At 55.1% G+C, this 14,854-nt stretch overlaps 4 protein-coding genes across 4 annotated transcripts; 3 read left to right on the forward strand and 1 right to left on the reverse strand.

Moving 5' to 3' along the window:
• Positions 1-3,511, forward strand: J4E83_010885 (uncharacterized protein; the record flags this gene model as incomplete). Its single annotated transcript, XM_049337763.1, has 3 exons — positions 1-1,012; positions 1,063-1,322; positions 1,370-3,511. The coding sequence occupies 3 exons, from the start codon at positions 1-3 to the stop codon at positions 3,509-3,511; spliced, it is 3,414 nt and encodes a 1,137-aa protein (XP_049183118.1).
• Positions 3,512-4,813: 1,302 nt separating this feature from the next.
• On the forward strand, positions 4,814-6,744 carry J4E83_010886 (uncharacterized protein; the record flags this gene model as incomplete). Its single annotated transcript, XM_049337764.1, has 5 exons — positions 4,814-4,891; positions 4,953-4,966; positions 5,115-5,259; positions 5,310-5,834; positions 5,884-6,744. The coding sequence occupies 5 exons, from the start codon at positions 4,814-4,816 to the stop codon at positions 6,742-6,744; spliced, it is 1,623 nt and encodes a 540-aa protein (XP_049183119.1).
• A 2,012-nt stretch (positions 6,745-8,756) lies between these two features.
• J4E83_010887 (uncharacterized protein) lies at positions 8,757-11,839 on the forward strand (the record flags this gene model as incomplete). Its single annotated transcript, XM_049337765.1, has 4 exons — positions 8,757-8,852; positions 8,898-10,729; positions 10,777-11,094; positions 11,155-11,839. The coding sequence occupies 4 exons, from the start codon at positions 8,757-8,759 to the stop codon at positions 11,837-11,839; spliced, it is 2,931 nt and encodes a 976-aa protein (XP_049183120.1).
• A 233-nt stretch (positions 11,840-12,072) lies between these two features.
• On the reverse strand, positions 12,073-13,743 carry J4E83_010888 (uncharacterized protein; the record flags this gene model as incomplete). The annotated part of the gene is made up of 1 exon (XM_049337766.1): positions 12,073-13,743. One exon carries the CDS (start codon positions 13,741-13,743, stop codon positions 12,073-12,075), a length of 1,671 nt encoding a protein of 556 aa, XP_049183121.1.
• Between the last annotated feature and the right edge of the window lie 1,111 nt (positions 13,744-14,854).

The following is a 14,854-nucleotide window of genomic DNA, read 5'->3' on the forward strand; positions in this document are numbered from 1 at the left end:
ATGGCCCAGGGAACACGCGGGCCCGCCCCGGCTCAACTGCCACCCAACGGCACGGCGACGCACGCCCACGATACCACCCCGACCGCCGTCAACCGCAAGAAGCAGAAGCGACGCGAGAAGGAGGCCGCCAAGAGAGCCGCACAGGAGCCGCCTGCGCCTGCGCCCGCGCGGAATGGCGTGTCGCCTGCCCGAGGGCCGCCCGGCCAGCAGCAGTATGCCGACCCGGAGCTGGACGAGGCGGCATACGACGAGGGGGAGTACTACTCGGACGAGGAGTACGAACACGCGTACGGCACAAACGGCGACTATCCGCAGGGCTACGGCCACACCCCAATGCGCAGCGCCGCGGGCAAGAAGACGCGGCGGAAGAAGAAGGCGCCCTCCGCACCCCCTCCGCTGGCCTACACCCAGCACGTCGCATCACGCCTCAGCCCCGCACCCGCCCACCAAATGTCGCCCGCCCACTCGGTCGCGCGCTCCGGCGCCCGCGGCGACCGCATATGGAACACGACCATGCAGGACGAGCGGGACCGCATCCGCGAGTTCTGGCTGTCCCTCGGCGAGGACGAGCGCAAGTCGCTCGTCAAGATCGAAAAGGAGGCGGTTCTGCGCAAGATGAAGGAGCAGCAGAAGCACTCGTGCAGCTGCACCGTCTGCGGGCGGAAGCGCACCGCCATCGAGGAGGAGCTGGAGGTTCTATATGATGCATATTACGAAGAACTCGAGCAGTACGCGCACCACCAGCAAGACGTCGGTAGTTTCATTCCCGAGGCTAATTATGGTTATGCGTCCAGTGCTCCTCACCACCCGCGCCCCATGCTGAACCCCCACCCCCCGCCCGGCCCCTACGACGACGACGAAGAAGAGTACGACTCGGGCGAGGAAGAGGAGGAAGACTCCGAGTACGACAGCGAGATCTCGTCAGAGGGCGGCTACAGCTCAGGCGAGCGCAGTCTGCCGCCGCCCGAGCCCTCAGACTTCCTCCAGTTTGGCAGCAGTCTGCAGGTCAAAGGTATGCCCGCCCCCTACCCGTGCTGGGAGCATGCTGATTCATCCTTTTAGGTGGCATACTTACGGTTGCTGACGATTTGCTCAAGAACGATGGGAAGAAGTTCATCGAGATGATGGAGCAGCTCGCTGAGCGTAGGATGCAACGGGAAGAAGATGCTCAAGTCCAGGCTCACCCCGGCGCCCAGCACCGATCCTACAGCGGCCACAGCCACAGCGCGCCTCCACCCGACGAAGACGACTACGACGAAGAGGGCGAAGACGAGGAAGAGTACGATGACGACGACTACGAGGAGGACGAAGAGGATGAGGAAGTGCGTATCTTAGGCTGGACTATCTATCTGCAACTAACCCCGCCCAGGGCGCCATGACCGAGGAGCAACGGATGGAGGAAGGCCGGCGAATGTTCCAGATCTTCGCAGCGCGAATGTTTGAGCAGAGAGTGCTCCAGGCGTATCGAGAAAAGGTGGCCGCGGAACGACAGCAAAAGTTACTCGAAGAACTGGCAGAGGAGGATGTGCGGAAAGATGCGAAAGAGGCAAAGAAAGCAAAAGAAGCCCAGAAGCGCAAGGAGAAGAAGGACAAACAGCGGCAGCTGAAGGCGGAACAGGAGGCTCGCAAGGAAGCCGAACGAGCAGCCAAGGAAGCCGAGGCCAAGGCTGCGGAGGAGAAGCGACTGGAGGAACAGCGGAAGAAGCGAGAAGAGCAGCGCAAGAAGAAAGAGGCCGAACGCAAAGCCCAAGAGGAGGAGAAGCAGCGCAAGGAGGCCGAGCGTCTGAAACGACAGCAGGAAGAGCGCGAGCGACAACAGGAGGCGGAGAGAAAGGCACGCGAACAGAAAGCCCTTGAGAAGAAGGCCAAAGACGAGGCAAAACGGAAGGAACGCGAAGAGCGGGAAGCGAGGGAGAGAGAAGCGAAAGAGAAGAAGGCACGGGAGGACAAGGACCGCAAGGAACGGGACTCGAAGACCAAGGGCCAAACACGCAAGGAGGATCAAGCCGCCGCTGCAGCTGCCCACAACGCTATTGCTGGTGCGAAAAAGGCCTCACAGCCAGTAGCTGTTGCGCTGCCTCCTCAATTGCTAAAGCAAAATTCGTCTACGGGAATGCCATCGCCGCAGGTCACGCCAGCTGTACCGAAGGCTCCGACCCCGAACCGACCGCGCCAAACATCGCACCAGACCTCCCACGGCTCATCGCCAAAGACTCCCCATGCTACTCTCGGAACAAGCAAGTCGACATCCCCAACCTCCCAGCTGCCAAACCAGTCGATACCAAGGTCGATTTTGACGAAACCGCCAATTCAACAGCAAGGTCTGGGGACCCCACATGGGCAACCATCGTCTCCCATGCCTCCTATGGGACCACCGCCGGGTATGCAAGGGCCGCCAGGACTGGGTATGAACATGCCTCCAGGGCTGAACGGCTTCCCTGGTCATGGATCAATGATGCCTGGAATGATGGGACCACGTCCAAACATACCCTTCTTCCCTCAACCAGCGCCCCAGAGCTTCCGTGGATTCCCGCCTCCCGGAATGCACACACCAGGTGCACTTCCAATCGGCCGTGGTTTCCCTATGGAAGGACCGCCAGGCTTCCCAGCACCTCCAGGCTTCACTGCGCCAATGCCATCCGCCTTCCCGATGGGCATGCCGACGCACTCGCGACAGGGCTCGGGGTCTTTTGAACGACTCTCAAACGATAGCCCCATCACTGGTCCTCAAGCACAGCCCATTCAACGGCCAACGCCTATCAAGCGCCCTTCAAGCGTGAAGGCGGGTGATGAAAATGGACAGCAGGGGTCCGATGTAGACGAACTGGCAAATCACCTGGGCAGTAAAGCGCTGCTGGACGACGATGACGACATCCCCGAACTACCCGATCGACGTCCAAGCATGCAACAACACGGCTCCGTGAGAGCGCCATCATTCGGCTTCGCAGACATACCCGGGTCGCAATACGGCTCGTTCGGAGCACCAGGCGGCGGCAGCATCTGGGGCACACCACCCCTACAGGGCTTCCACTCCGGTGCCAACTGGGGCAACTCGCCCACCTCCAACATCTTCAACAGCCCCTTTTCCATCAACACCACGCGAACCCTCGAGCGCAACGCAAACGAGCAGCGCATCGTCTGGCTCCGCCGTACCATCTGCGCCGCATGCAAGACCCTCGCTCCCCGCGCCTCCGACGCAGACGGCTACGTAGACGCCTCGGAAGTACATCGCCAAGTCGAGGCTTCGCGCGGTGCCATGGATCCTGCTGTCAGCGTGGATGAGATCAAGGAGGCGTGCGATATTCTTGATGTTACGCATACGAATGGTGGCGGCAGCTTGGAGTACAAAGAAGATGCCAGTGGCAGGTTGTCGCATATCAAGTTTAGCGATGGTGCGATACAGGCTCCTCCTTCTAGCTTGGGCGAGATTGGTAGCCCGGTTCCGGGTCATAGCGTTCTGGCGGGTGGGTTTGGTGGCCGATTCCCAGGCCTCGGACCGCAGGGCTTCTGATAGAAGATGGGAAATGGAGAAGTTGAAGTCTTATCCTCCTGTTCTCTTGTCTCATTCTTTTTCTTTTGGCCAAGCAGGGGTGTGCTGAGTATCTCTGTTGATGAAGCTCTCTCCTTCATACTTGTTCCTTTGTAGATGAGAGACGAGTTGTCGGTCTAGTCTAGTGTCTTCCTCTTGTGGTTGATGGATGCCAAGTGGAGGTAATCTAGTCGCTGAGAGAGTGCCATGACGCGGTTTTGATGTGCTTGCAAAAAGTGATGTGTTGGTGTTCTCTATGATGAACTTGATCTTTACGATACCCTGACATGCTCTAATTTGAACACAATGCATTATTTGTCCCGGGGAAATCTTACGACATACTCTTGTCCAACTTGGGATGTCTTTCATGCCCTCCTAGATCAAAGCTAACATACTGAGCTCATTACAGCCGTACAAATATATTTGACTACGAAGCAATTCCTTAGATATTATGTGACACTCCACTATACGCTGATGTCAAAACATCGTGGCTTCACCGTGCTCATGCAAAACTGCAAACTAAGTTCGACGTCGTTCGACGTCGTTCGACGTCGTTCGACGTTGACGGGTAGTGTCGGACGATCCCCACCCAGTACACCGGAACACAGCACGTTGTGGCAACGTTGTAAGAGGAGCGGTCAAGCTCGCCGCCTCGTACCATTCTCGCACAACCCCGCAATTGCGACATCTCACCACCTCATAGGGAGCGTCTGGCCAGACCACCTCAATGACGTTACAGCCAACAAAGCACAGGATGATTGAGTTCGAACAGCCTCAAAATCTGGTCGAAGCGATGGCGAATGACGGTATTTTCAACTCTATTAATAGGATAAAGCTGGTAGAAACGTGGTTAGCCAGGCACGCATCATCATCGTCGGTCCTGCATCGTCGGGTGGGCGGGGGAGGCGGAGGGGAGGCGGAGGGGCGGAGGAGGGGTGGTGGTGGAAGTATGTTAGCTTCCAAGATGAAGCAGCCTCATGCTCTTGATGATAGGTATCTATCTCATGGTGGGAAGGCTGATAATCTGGCAAACGTTGGAAAGCGGCTAGCCAGGCACGCAGCGTCACCGCTCCTGCATCGTCATCCCTGCATCCAGCATCCCTGCTAGCCTCGTGTCGGCCGGCGGGGTCGTTGGAGCCTCATAGCTGAGCTTGCTACAACATCGAACATTCCACGTCTTTTTCCTCTTCGCTTCAATTGAACCACTATTTCACACTTACCCGGTTTCTTCATATCATTACATCTTATTTCTCGCATCTCTCACTTAGACACACCTCACACATCATGACCGACCCCATCGCCGACGCTGCGCAAAAGCACCCTGCGCCCGAGGGCCTCAAGTACACGTACGGAACTGCTGGTGTAAGTTCAGGAGAGGATGGATCGAGAGATTGAAGCATTCGCATGCTAATAGAGATTTCAGTTCCGAACAAAAGCGTAAGCCATCCCCTGCATTCATACGATGGATGGCTACGGTGCCAGCTATCGAGCACCTCCGCGCGCCGCAGCTGGCGACTCTTCCACCACTACCCCGAACACCAACCCTCGTCACGCACAAAACCCCGAACTACGCTTACCATAGCAGTGATGTCCTAGATTCCGTCCTCACTCGCGTTGGTCTCATTGCGGCGCTGCGGTCGCGGGCGCTCAAGGGCAAATGGATTGGTGTCATGATCACCGCTTCGCACAACCCTCCTCAGGACAATGGCGTGAAGCTCGTGGAACCAATGGTACATTTAATTTCCCAATATGAGGCAAGATTGGGCTAACAACTTTCTAGGGCAACATGCTGCAAGAGGAGTGGGAGGTCATCAGCACCGAGATGGCGAACAAGACCACCCCCGAAGACGTCTCGAAATACTACCGCGAAATCGCCGCCCAGAATAAGATCGACCTCAGCATACCGGCACGCGTCGTCGTAGCTCGCGACACAAGAGCTTCGGGTTCAAGGCTTCTCGGATGCCTCGTTGATGGTTTGAACAGCGCCGGTGCTGAAGTCAAGGACTACGGCTTTCTTACCACGCCACAACTACACTACATGGTTAGGTGCTTGAACACCGAAGGTACTAAGGATGCTTACGGCACACCTACCGAGAAGGGCTACTATGAGAAGTTTGGTGCGGCGTTCAAGACTGCGCTGCGTGGAAAGAAGCCTTCTGGTAGCCTGACAGTCGACGGTGCCAATGGTGTTGGTGGACCGAAGCTGAACGAGCTCATCAAGTACCTCCCCACCAAGGAAGAAGGCGGTCTTGAGATCTCCGTCATCAACGACAACGTTATCAAGCCCGAGAGCCTGAACGTCGACGTAAGCAAACATATCTACAGGTGATGGAAGTTTGCTAATTCACGCACAGTGCGGTGCAGACTATGTCAAGACCAATCAGCGAGCGCCTCCTTCATCCAAGGCTGGACCCGGCGACCGATGCTGCTCTCTCGACGGTGACGCTGATCGTGTAGTATACTACTTCAAAGACGAGAAAAACGTGTTCCGACTACTCGACGGTGACCGCATCGCGACTCTCGTAGCTTCCTTCCTCGGCGACACCGTCCGTCAAAGTGGACTGGCAGACAAGCTCAAGATCGGAGTTGTGCAAACCGCCTACGCCAACGGCGCCGCCACAAAGTACGTCGAAGACAACCTCAAGCTCAAGGTCGACTGCACACCCACCGGCGTAAAGTACCTGCACCACGCAGCCGAAAAGCTCGACATTGGCGTCTACTTCGAAGCCAACGGCCACGGCACCGTCATCTTCTCCCACGACACTCTCGACACCATCGAGAAGCACGAGCCCCGCAACCCCGGCGAGAAGGAAGCCCTCGACGTCCTGCGCGCCTGCATCAACCTCATCAACCAGTCCGTCGGCGACGCCCTCTCCGACTTCCTCCTCGTCGAAGTCGTCCTCGCACACAAGCACTGGGGCTGCCAAGAGTGGCTCTCTACATACAGCGACCTGCCTAACCGCCTTCTCAAAGTGCTTGTTAACGACCGCACCATCTTCAAGACCACAGATGCCGAGCGCAAACTCACCAGCCCTGAGGGTCTCCAGTCGCAAATCGACAAGGAAGTGCAGAAAGTGCGCCAAGGTCGTTCGTTTGCGAGGGCGTCTGGTACGGAAGACGCCGTTCGTGTGTATGCTGAAGCTGAGACGAGGGCGGAGGCTGATGACTTGGCGAGGAAGGTTAGTGAGCTTGTGAAGGCTGCGGGTAGCAACTAGGAGTTGTTTGTCGGAATAGAGCTGTTGATGATAATAATCCTGGGCACACAGATCCTCATGCTCTTGCATCGCTTGTACGCCTCCATCGAGCTCAGCATGCATCTTTCAGAGGATGGAGACGAGTTTTATTATTGGGATGGATGGATGGATGAATGAATGAATGGGATGGATGGTGCTAGTAGGGTAGATTAGATGGGGCAAAAGCAAAATTCATTGATTTGTTCAATTTTGGGGTATGGTTGTGTGAGGGTGGTTGTTTGATGAATTTTTGGCTGATTCGAAGGGTTCCGTGATGGAAAATCTATACCCACCTTCCATCTCCTCACAAGAGAAAGACGACTACAAGATATCCGTTGAAAGATTACGGCAGGATTAACTCAAAGGTCAAGATGTAACGTGTGGTTTCTGAACCAACTGTCTACTTCGGTGTCAGCTTTGTTGGTGGTGTTGTGTGCTCTGGTTGGTTTTCGCGTGCAGTCCGAATCGGGTAACTTGTGCAAAGCCGTTGATTGCGGCAGTAGGTGCCTGGTTTGTTACCACAGGGCCTCACGACAGTTGAAAGTCTTCTCAAATCGACACCTGCGAAATTCATCTCCCGGAAACAACTCATGACATAGCGAAGACGGTCCTATTTAACTGGGATTTGCAGACTGAGGAAATACGCTGAACAACTTACAGCTCTTAGATGTACCTTGGTATATGCTTGTCTGATCGAGTTCGATGCAACTTCCGCGTTCTTACTTAATCAGTCTCTTCAATGTTAATCCAATCTCTTCTATGCGACTCAACTATGAGTTCCGACATCATGAATGTCCCCAAGATGGCTCGGTGTTCTTTCTCCCTCCGGGTGGGTGGGGGAGGCGGCGGGGAGCTGGAGGGGAGGCGGAGGGGTGGAGGTGGAAGTAAAAGATGTCGCTGGTCTACCTGGAGATGCCGGCGGAACGAAGACACTGAGTACACGATGGTCAGAGTTGTTGGATGTATCTCCAAGATGGCTCGGCGTGCCTTCCATCTTCCCCACTTCCGACACACATCGCATTTCACCGCTGGCTAGGATCTCGGCAGCACCGAGTTCACGGATCATCGGCGTACCCAATAAAACTCCACGCAACCCACGATCCATCTCCAAGCATAAACGTGGCCCATTTCATATCGTCCGAAACATGCATATTTGAAACGAGAGTGGACTGGACAAGCCTCATCAAATCCGAAGAGCCGCCTGCGCAACGCACCGCCACATTTCCGTATCCAATTCGTCGACTTGTGCACAGTCCGATCACGATGATACTTGTTGTGAGAACGCGTGGCAGTGCAAAAGCATAGCAGTAGCGCAGCTTCATTCTCCCGCTCTCCGCAAACTACTCCGAGCTCACTAAGGGGCGATCTCTCTGGAAAATCTTAGGGCAGCTGGCAGCTGGCCAGGCCCTTCAGGCCAAAAATAAAAACCACCCGCCAGAGATGCCATGGCAGAGCCGCGTACCCGGCGTTAAAACGGCGCGTTGGGACAGCCAATGGCTGGGCGTGCCTGGGGGAAGGCGGCTAGGGTCTGGCTCTAGCGAGGCGTCACAGCTCCCTCTAGCGCCGACCTCTTGACAGGGCACGACAGGGATCGACGGCCCTTTTCCATCCGCTCTCACGGGCAAGGGACGCGAGGCACTGCTCGTAGCTCTGAACTCTCTCTCACTGCCGTTACTGCTTACTGCTGCCGTTGCTTGCTTCACTCTTGGCTTTCCTTACACTCTGCTTTGTACATTCTTTCTGCTTTGCGCGTATACCCACTTGTCATTTTTCCTTGTGAAGCGTAGCAACCCGAATAACCCCGAATACGACCAGCGGCGATCTTTACGATACAGCAGATCTTACTTAGATCTCAGTGAGGGAGAGGGGAACACGAGGAAGACATGCGCTGAGCTCTCGGACCCGAGATCGACCCCCAATACCACGTGTACCCATCACACGTGCTACCACAATCGCTACCACACCTTCGCTACACGTTACACCCGTCACTCGCTATGGCATCCACAGTACCGAACGTGCTGCTCCGGCGGGACCTGAGCATAGAGCAGAAGTTCGAGCAGTTGATGACAGAAAATGCCCTGGGCGCTTCGGTACATGCAGCCCCCATCAGTCGCATACAATTCTAACATCCCCAGGTATCCCAAGACTCCGTCCTCGTCGCTATCGGCACATCCTTCGGCATCACCGCCGCTATTTTCGTACTTTTCCTCCTACTACGTCCTTTTAATACTATCGTTTACGCGCCCCGTCTCCGACACACCGACGAGAAACACCGACCGCCGCCTCTGGACAAATCGCTGTTCGCGTGGTACAAGCCCGTGTTCAAGACAAACGAACCCGAATATGTTGAAAAGATTGGACTGGATGCGACCATCTTCCTGCGTTTTGCGCGCATGTGCAGGAACATGTTTGTCGTGCTCGCCATCGTTGGCTGTGGAATCATCGTTCCCGTCAACGTCATCAAGTCTGTAGAATTCCAGAAGAATTTCGACGGAGATATGAGCGGCAAGATCATCTTCCTGATGACACCTAGAGATCTATTTGGTCAGGTTTTCTGGGCTTTCGTCGTGCTGGCATACCTTATCGACATCATCGTTTGTGGCTTCTTGTGGTGGATGTACCGCGCTGTACACCGGATGAGACGCCAGTACCTCGAGCACCCAGACTACCAGAACAGTCTGCACGCGCGGACGTTGATGGTTACGGATATCGACCGCAGCTTTCGCAGCGACCAGGGCATTGTGGAGGTTACGGACAGCTTGAAGACTACGCCGGAGGTGCCCCGCGCGTCCATCGGACGCAACGTGAAGGATATCCCAGATCTTATCGAGGCACACGAAGAGGCGGTCATTGAGCTGGAGAAGATATTGGCGAAATACCTGAAGAACCCGAACAAGCTACCCGCCGAGCGACCGCTATGTACTCCTTCGAAGAAAGACCCAGAGTTTACCGATAAGGCGCAAAAGGTGGATGCAATCGACTACCTAACAGCGCGCATTCAGCGATTAGAAAGCAAGATCAAGGAGGTCCGGGAGACAATCGACAAGCGCGATGCTCTGTCGTACGGATTCGCTAGCTACGAGAGTATCGACTCTGCGCACATGGTCGCCTTCGCAGCCCGCAGCAAGCACGTGAAAGGCACCACCGTCCGACTCGCACCCAAGCCAAAGGACATCATCTGGAAAAACCTCACCCTCGACCCCAAGACGCGACGCTGGAGGAGGACCGTGAATAACTTCTGGATCACCCTGCTCACACTCCTATACTTCATCCCCAACGCCCTGATCGCCGTCTTCCTGTCAAAGCTCTCCAACCTGGGTTTTGTATGGCCTACCTTCCAGACCGAACTAGCCGCACACGCCGATTTCTGGGCCGTCGTTCAAGGTCTCGCAGCTCCGGCGCTCACCTCGCTCTTTTATTACTTCCTCCCCATCATCTTCCGTCGCTTGTCCATCAAGGCCGGAGACACAACCAAGACATCCCGAGAGCGCCATGTCACAGCACAATTATACGCCTTCTTCGTCTTCAACAATCTCTTCGTCTTCTCGCTCTTCAGCGCCGTCTTCGGTATGATTGTCATGATTGTCAATCTCGCGACCCAGGAACACGTTCCATTCATGGATATCCTACGACAAATCAAGTTTTTCGACACGACCATGCGTACCCTGTGCGAAGTCTCGCCTTTTTGGGTTACATGGCTCGTCCAACGTAACTTGGGCGCCGCTATTGATCTGGCCCAGGCTGTCAACCTCGCGTGGGGCAGTTTCTCTCGCAAGTTCTTGAACCCGACGCCTAGGGAGCTGATTAGTCGGACTGCGCCGCCGCCGTTTGACTATGCGAGTTACTACAATTACTTTTTGTTTTACTCGACGGTTGCGCTGTGTTTTGCGCCGTTGCAGCCGATTACGCTGGTTATTGTGGCGATTTACTTTACGCTCGATAGCTGGATGAAGAAGTATCTTCTGATGTAAGTTTTGACAACATCCCTTATATACCCAACTAATGTCTTTTTAGGTACGTCTTCTGCACCAAGAACGAGTCTGGTGGCGCCTTCTGGCGTGTGCTCTTTAACCGCATGCTCGTTGGCACCTTTTTCTCCAACTGCATCGTCGCACTGCTAGTCGTAGCCCGCGGTTACGAACACAAATGGACCATGCTGGCCGCCATGGCCCCTCTCCCTCTCGGCTTAATCGCCTTCAAATTCTACTGCAAAAACGCCTTCGACCACTCGCTCAAGTACTACACGCAAGGCACACGCGCCAAGGGCACCGAAGCCCCAACCCCAATCGACAAGGAGTCGCGTCGTAGGGATCGCGTTGCCGTGCGATTCGGGTAAGTTCATCTCCACTTTGCAAAGACAAAAGACGCTTTACTAACATTTTTTCCTCCCAGCCACCCAGCCCTCTACCAAAAGCTCACCGTCCCCATGGTACACGAAAAATCCAAACACCTCCTCGCCGAAGTCTACCGCGGCCGCCTCGACGGCGACATTGGCGACACCGCCGCCTTCTCCGACGTCTACACCATGAAACGCATGTCCAAAGAACACCCGGGTAAAACCGCCGCTTCAGCCAACATCTCAAGCGGAGGGGGCGGAACCGGCCCCTTTGAATTCGTGTCGGAATCGAATATGGATTACGAGAATTATAAGAATAGACCTGAGTTTAGCGATGAACACGGCGGGGAGGGCAGTTTGTATGGGGGTAGTACGGTTGGACGGCCTGATACCCCGGGGAGTCATTGGGGCCGCGACAACTCGACGAACAACAGCGATCGGGGGAGGAGTACGAGTCGCGACTCGGAACGTACTATGCGCGACGATCCTGGCGTGTTGTACCCTGCTGGCTACCATCAGACACCCAGTGCGTTGCGCGAGTATAGTCCTAGTCCTAGTCTTGATCTAAGGGGCGTGGATAGTAGAGAGAGTCCGTATGAGATCGGAGGAGGGGATCAGGGGAGGTTGGTTAGTGGGGCTGCGCCTATGGGCGTGGGTAGTGGGTTGGCTGGGAATGGGGGGCAGCAGTATACGCCGTATAGTCCTAGTAGGGATGGGGCGAGAGATTACTTTGGGAGGTAGTAGGAGGCGCATGACGAATTTCCTTGTGTTCATATAGCGGCATCTAGATGGGCGTCGTACTATTTCTTGATTGATGGGTTTAGATACCAGAATCATCAACTACTTCTCTTCGAATCAGCGATCATCTAGTAAGACTGGGTGTACAATCCGGTGCGAGTGCCGCAGAAATGAGACTGCGGGAAGATCGTGTATGGTGTATTGTACGATTATTCGACAGTGACGCAACCCGCCAACTAAACCGTCGTAAACCTATTCCCAACAGAAATGTGGCTAGGCATCATATCCTTGAGCACCTCCAAGTCATCCACCTTAAGCGGATTAACCCCCCAAACCGCCAAATCCGCCACAAACCCAGGTAAAAGCCGTCCCCTCTCCCCCTCCTCCTTCAGCAATTCCGCCGCCTTCGTCGTATGCAACGCAACCGCTTCCCCCACGGTAATCGCATGCTCAACCCCCCTCACCCCAATCACAGTCTCTCTTGACGCCATCCCCCAAACCGACCGCATAGCCGCAAAACTACCAACGGGATAATCGCTCCCGCCCGCTATCAGCGCACCGGCATCCAGCCACGTCCGCGCGGGGAAGGTGCGAGATACGCGGTCCGTCCCCCAGTATACCTCTTGGACCCCCGCCGCGTTATGGAGAAGCGGATGTTGGATGGTTGTAGCGATGCCGAGCTTCACGGCTCGGATCTGTTCGCTTGGAGAGACTAGGCCTCCGTGTTCCATGACTAGTGTTCCGGGTTGTAGGTAAGGGAAGCGGTGCATGAGTTCGGAGTATACATCCAGTACCAATTTCACAGCTCGGTCGCCATACGCATGCGTGCCTATCTTCCAGCCTCGACGTACGACTGCGGTCATGGCTTCCACGAGCGCGGTCTTCTCCCACGTGAGCATACCGTGGTAGGAGGGTAGTCCGCAGCAATTGCAGTCTGCGTCCTTTTCGCGGCCGGGTGGTATCTCGAGGAAAGGTTCAGATACGGCGCCTGCTTCCATGCCGCCGTCGACCATGAATTTCACGCCCCAGACGGAGAGGTAGGGGTCAGTTTGCATATGCCGGTAAGACTCCATCTTGTTAAGTAAACCCTCGACTTGCTCTGCGGATGTCATACCCACGGCGGGTATGAGGGCATGCACGCGCACGTGCAGTTTCCCGGCTGCGTGGGTAGCGATGAGGGCGTCTAGGTCGGCGAGCGGGACGTAGCAGTCGCGGACGCAGGCTGTTCCTGTGGCGGCGTACGCGCGGCTTGCGGCTTCTAGTCCTGCGACTCTTTCTGCGAGGGTTGTGGATGGCTTTAATTTGAGGATGGGGACGGTGGCGGAGTCTTGGAAGAGACCGGATAGACTTCCGTTTGCTTCTTTTCCGATGAGGCCGCCCGGTGGTGAGGGGGTGGATGAGGTTACGTTTAGTAGGTTTGTAATGACTGAGTTGATTACTACGTTGTGACCGCCTCGCATCACCATGATGGGGTGTTTGGTAGACACTCCATCGAGTTCCTTCAACGTAGGCAGTCTCTGCTCTTTGATGTTGTACTCCAGCCAATCCGTCGCTGTACAAATCCATTCACCCTCTTTCGTCTCGCTAGCCCGCTTCTTCAGACGTGCGAACAGCTCATCCAGGCTCTTGACGTCGTGAACTGGAACGTCGAAATAAGTCAGACCGGCGAGAATCAGATGCGTATGCGTATCTGTGAACGCGGGAAGGACGGTGGAGTCTGGTACGTCGATGATCTGGGTCTGGCTGCCGATAAAGTCGTCTAAGCCTGCTGGGTCCTCGGAGAGAGCAATGATGCGTCCTGAGAGGAGGGCTATGGATTGCTGTGGTGGCATCCCGGGGTGCAGTGTTTCGATGGTGCCGGCGCGGATTAGGGTGTTTGCTTGGAGTTGGGAGGTTGGGGAAGTCATGATGAATAGGATACGCTGTGATAAATTTGAAAGTGTTGACGCTGATCTGAGAACGTAGCAGAAAAGAAGTGTATTTAATCGTGTGTTGTTGTACACATTGATTAGGTGGTTGTTGCTTCTACTTGTACTCAAGCGTTCGGCCGAAGGAGTAGCAAATGCCTTTGCGTACCTTTCGTACCATCATGCGCTACGGTTGATGTGTGCGGACACATGACATGGTCTTCGTACAACGTCGCATATTCACATCGTGGCTTGACCAGCACTGCGATTAGGTTGTGGCGGTAAAATGTACGGCATGGATCTCCTGGCTCGAGGTCGGTGGTCGCGTGATCAGCAGGCCGAAGACGGCGTTCGGGCTTACAAGATGCCGCATTTCAAGATCCATGACCTGTAATAGAAAGAACATGATTGAAGATGTAAGGCGGAGAAGTCATGAAGCATCTAGTACGAAGCCAGTGCTCTGCGCAGGCATTCGGTGGAGATGGAGGCGGGTGCCGTGGCGGGGTAACGCGCTAATTGGCTTAGCGCAGAAGCCTTGCTAACCTCAAATGTTCGCCTCAGGCATCTCTTGCCTCCTCAACCACCGAACGACCATTGAACTATTGCCGCGCCTCCATTGTGCTCTTGCGCTGCAGCTTCTGTCATTATCGTCACTTATCGGTCGAGTCGAGCTCGATGCGTCCACCATCCCTTGCCAAATCGTTTTCTGGGATACATTGTATCGTCCCCTTCTTGGACTGAGTAGCTAGCTTCCTCTCAATGCTTCGGTAATTGATGGCACAGTCGCAGGCTCTATTAACGTGCGATCTACGTTCTCTGATTTGGCTGGACCGAGCAGACCCCGAAAGCGACGACGATACGTCGAGCTAGCAGAGAGGACTACCGGAGCGTGTCCCATGCTGTTTGTCTCATTCAAAACTTTGAAGTAGACGCTTCATTATTTGTACACGTTGTCTTACAGGCTGAGCGAACACGTCTTTGTCCCTTGTTTTGGATGGAAAGCTGCGGCGAAAGTCTACCACTGCCAGCGCAATCGCGATACGTACAAGTTTCTTTCGTCTCAAGTCATTTATCGATAGACCATTTGCGAACGTCGAACTGAGACTCCGCA

The sequence above is a fragment of the Alternaria metachromatica genome (genome assembly GCF_023757995.1).
Source record: "Alternaria metachromatica strain BMP 0045 chromosome Unknown scaffold_54, whole genome shotgun sequence".
Lineage (NCBI taxonomy): Eukaryota > Fungi > Ascomycota > Dothideomycetes > Pleosporales > Pleosporaceae > Alternaria > Alternaria metachromatica.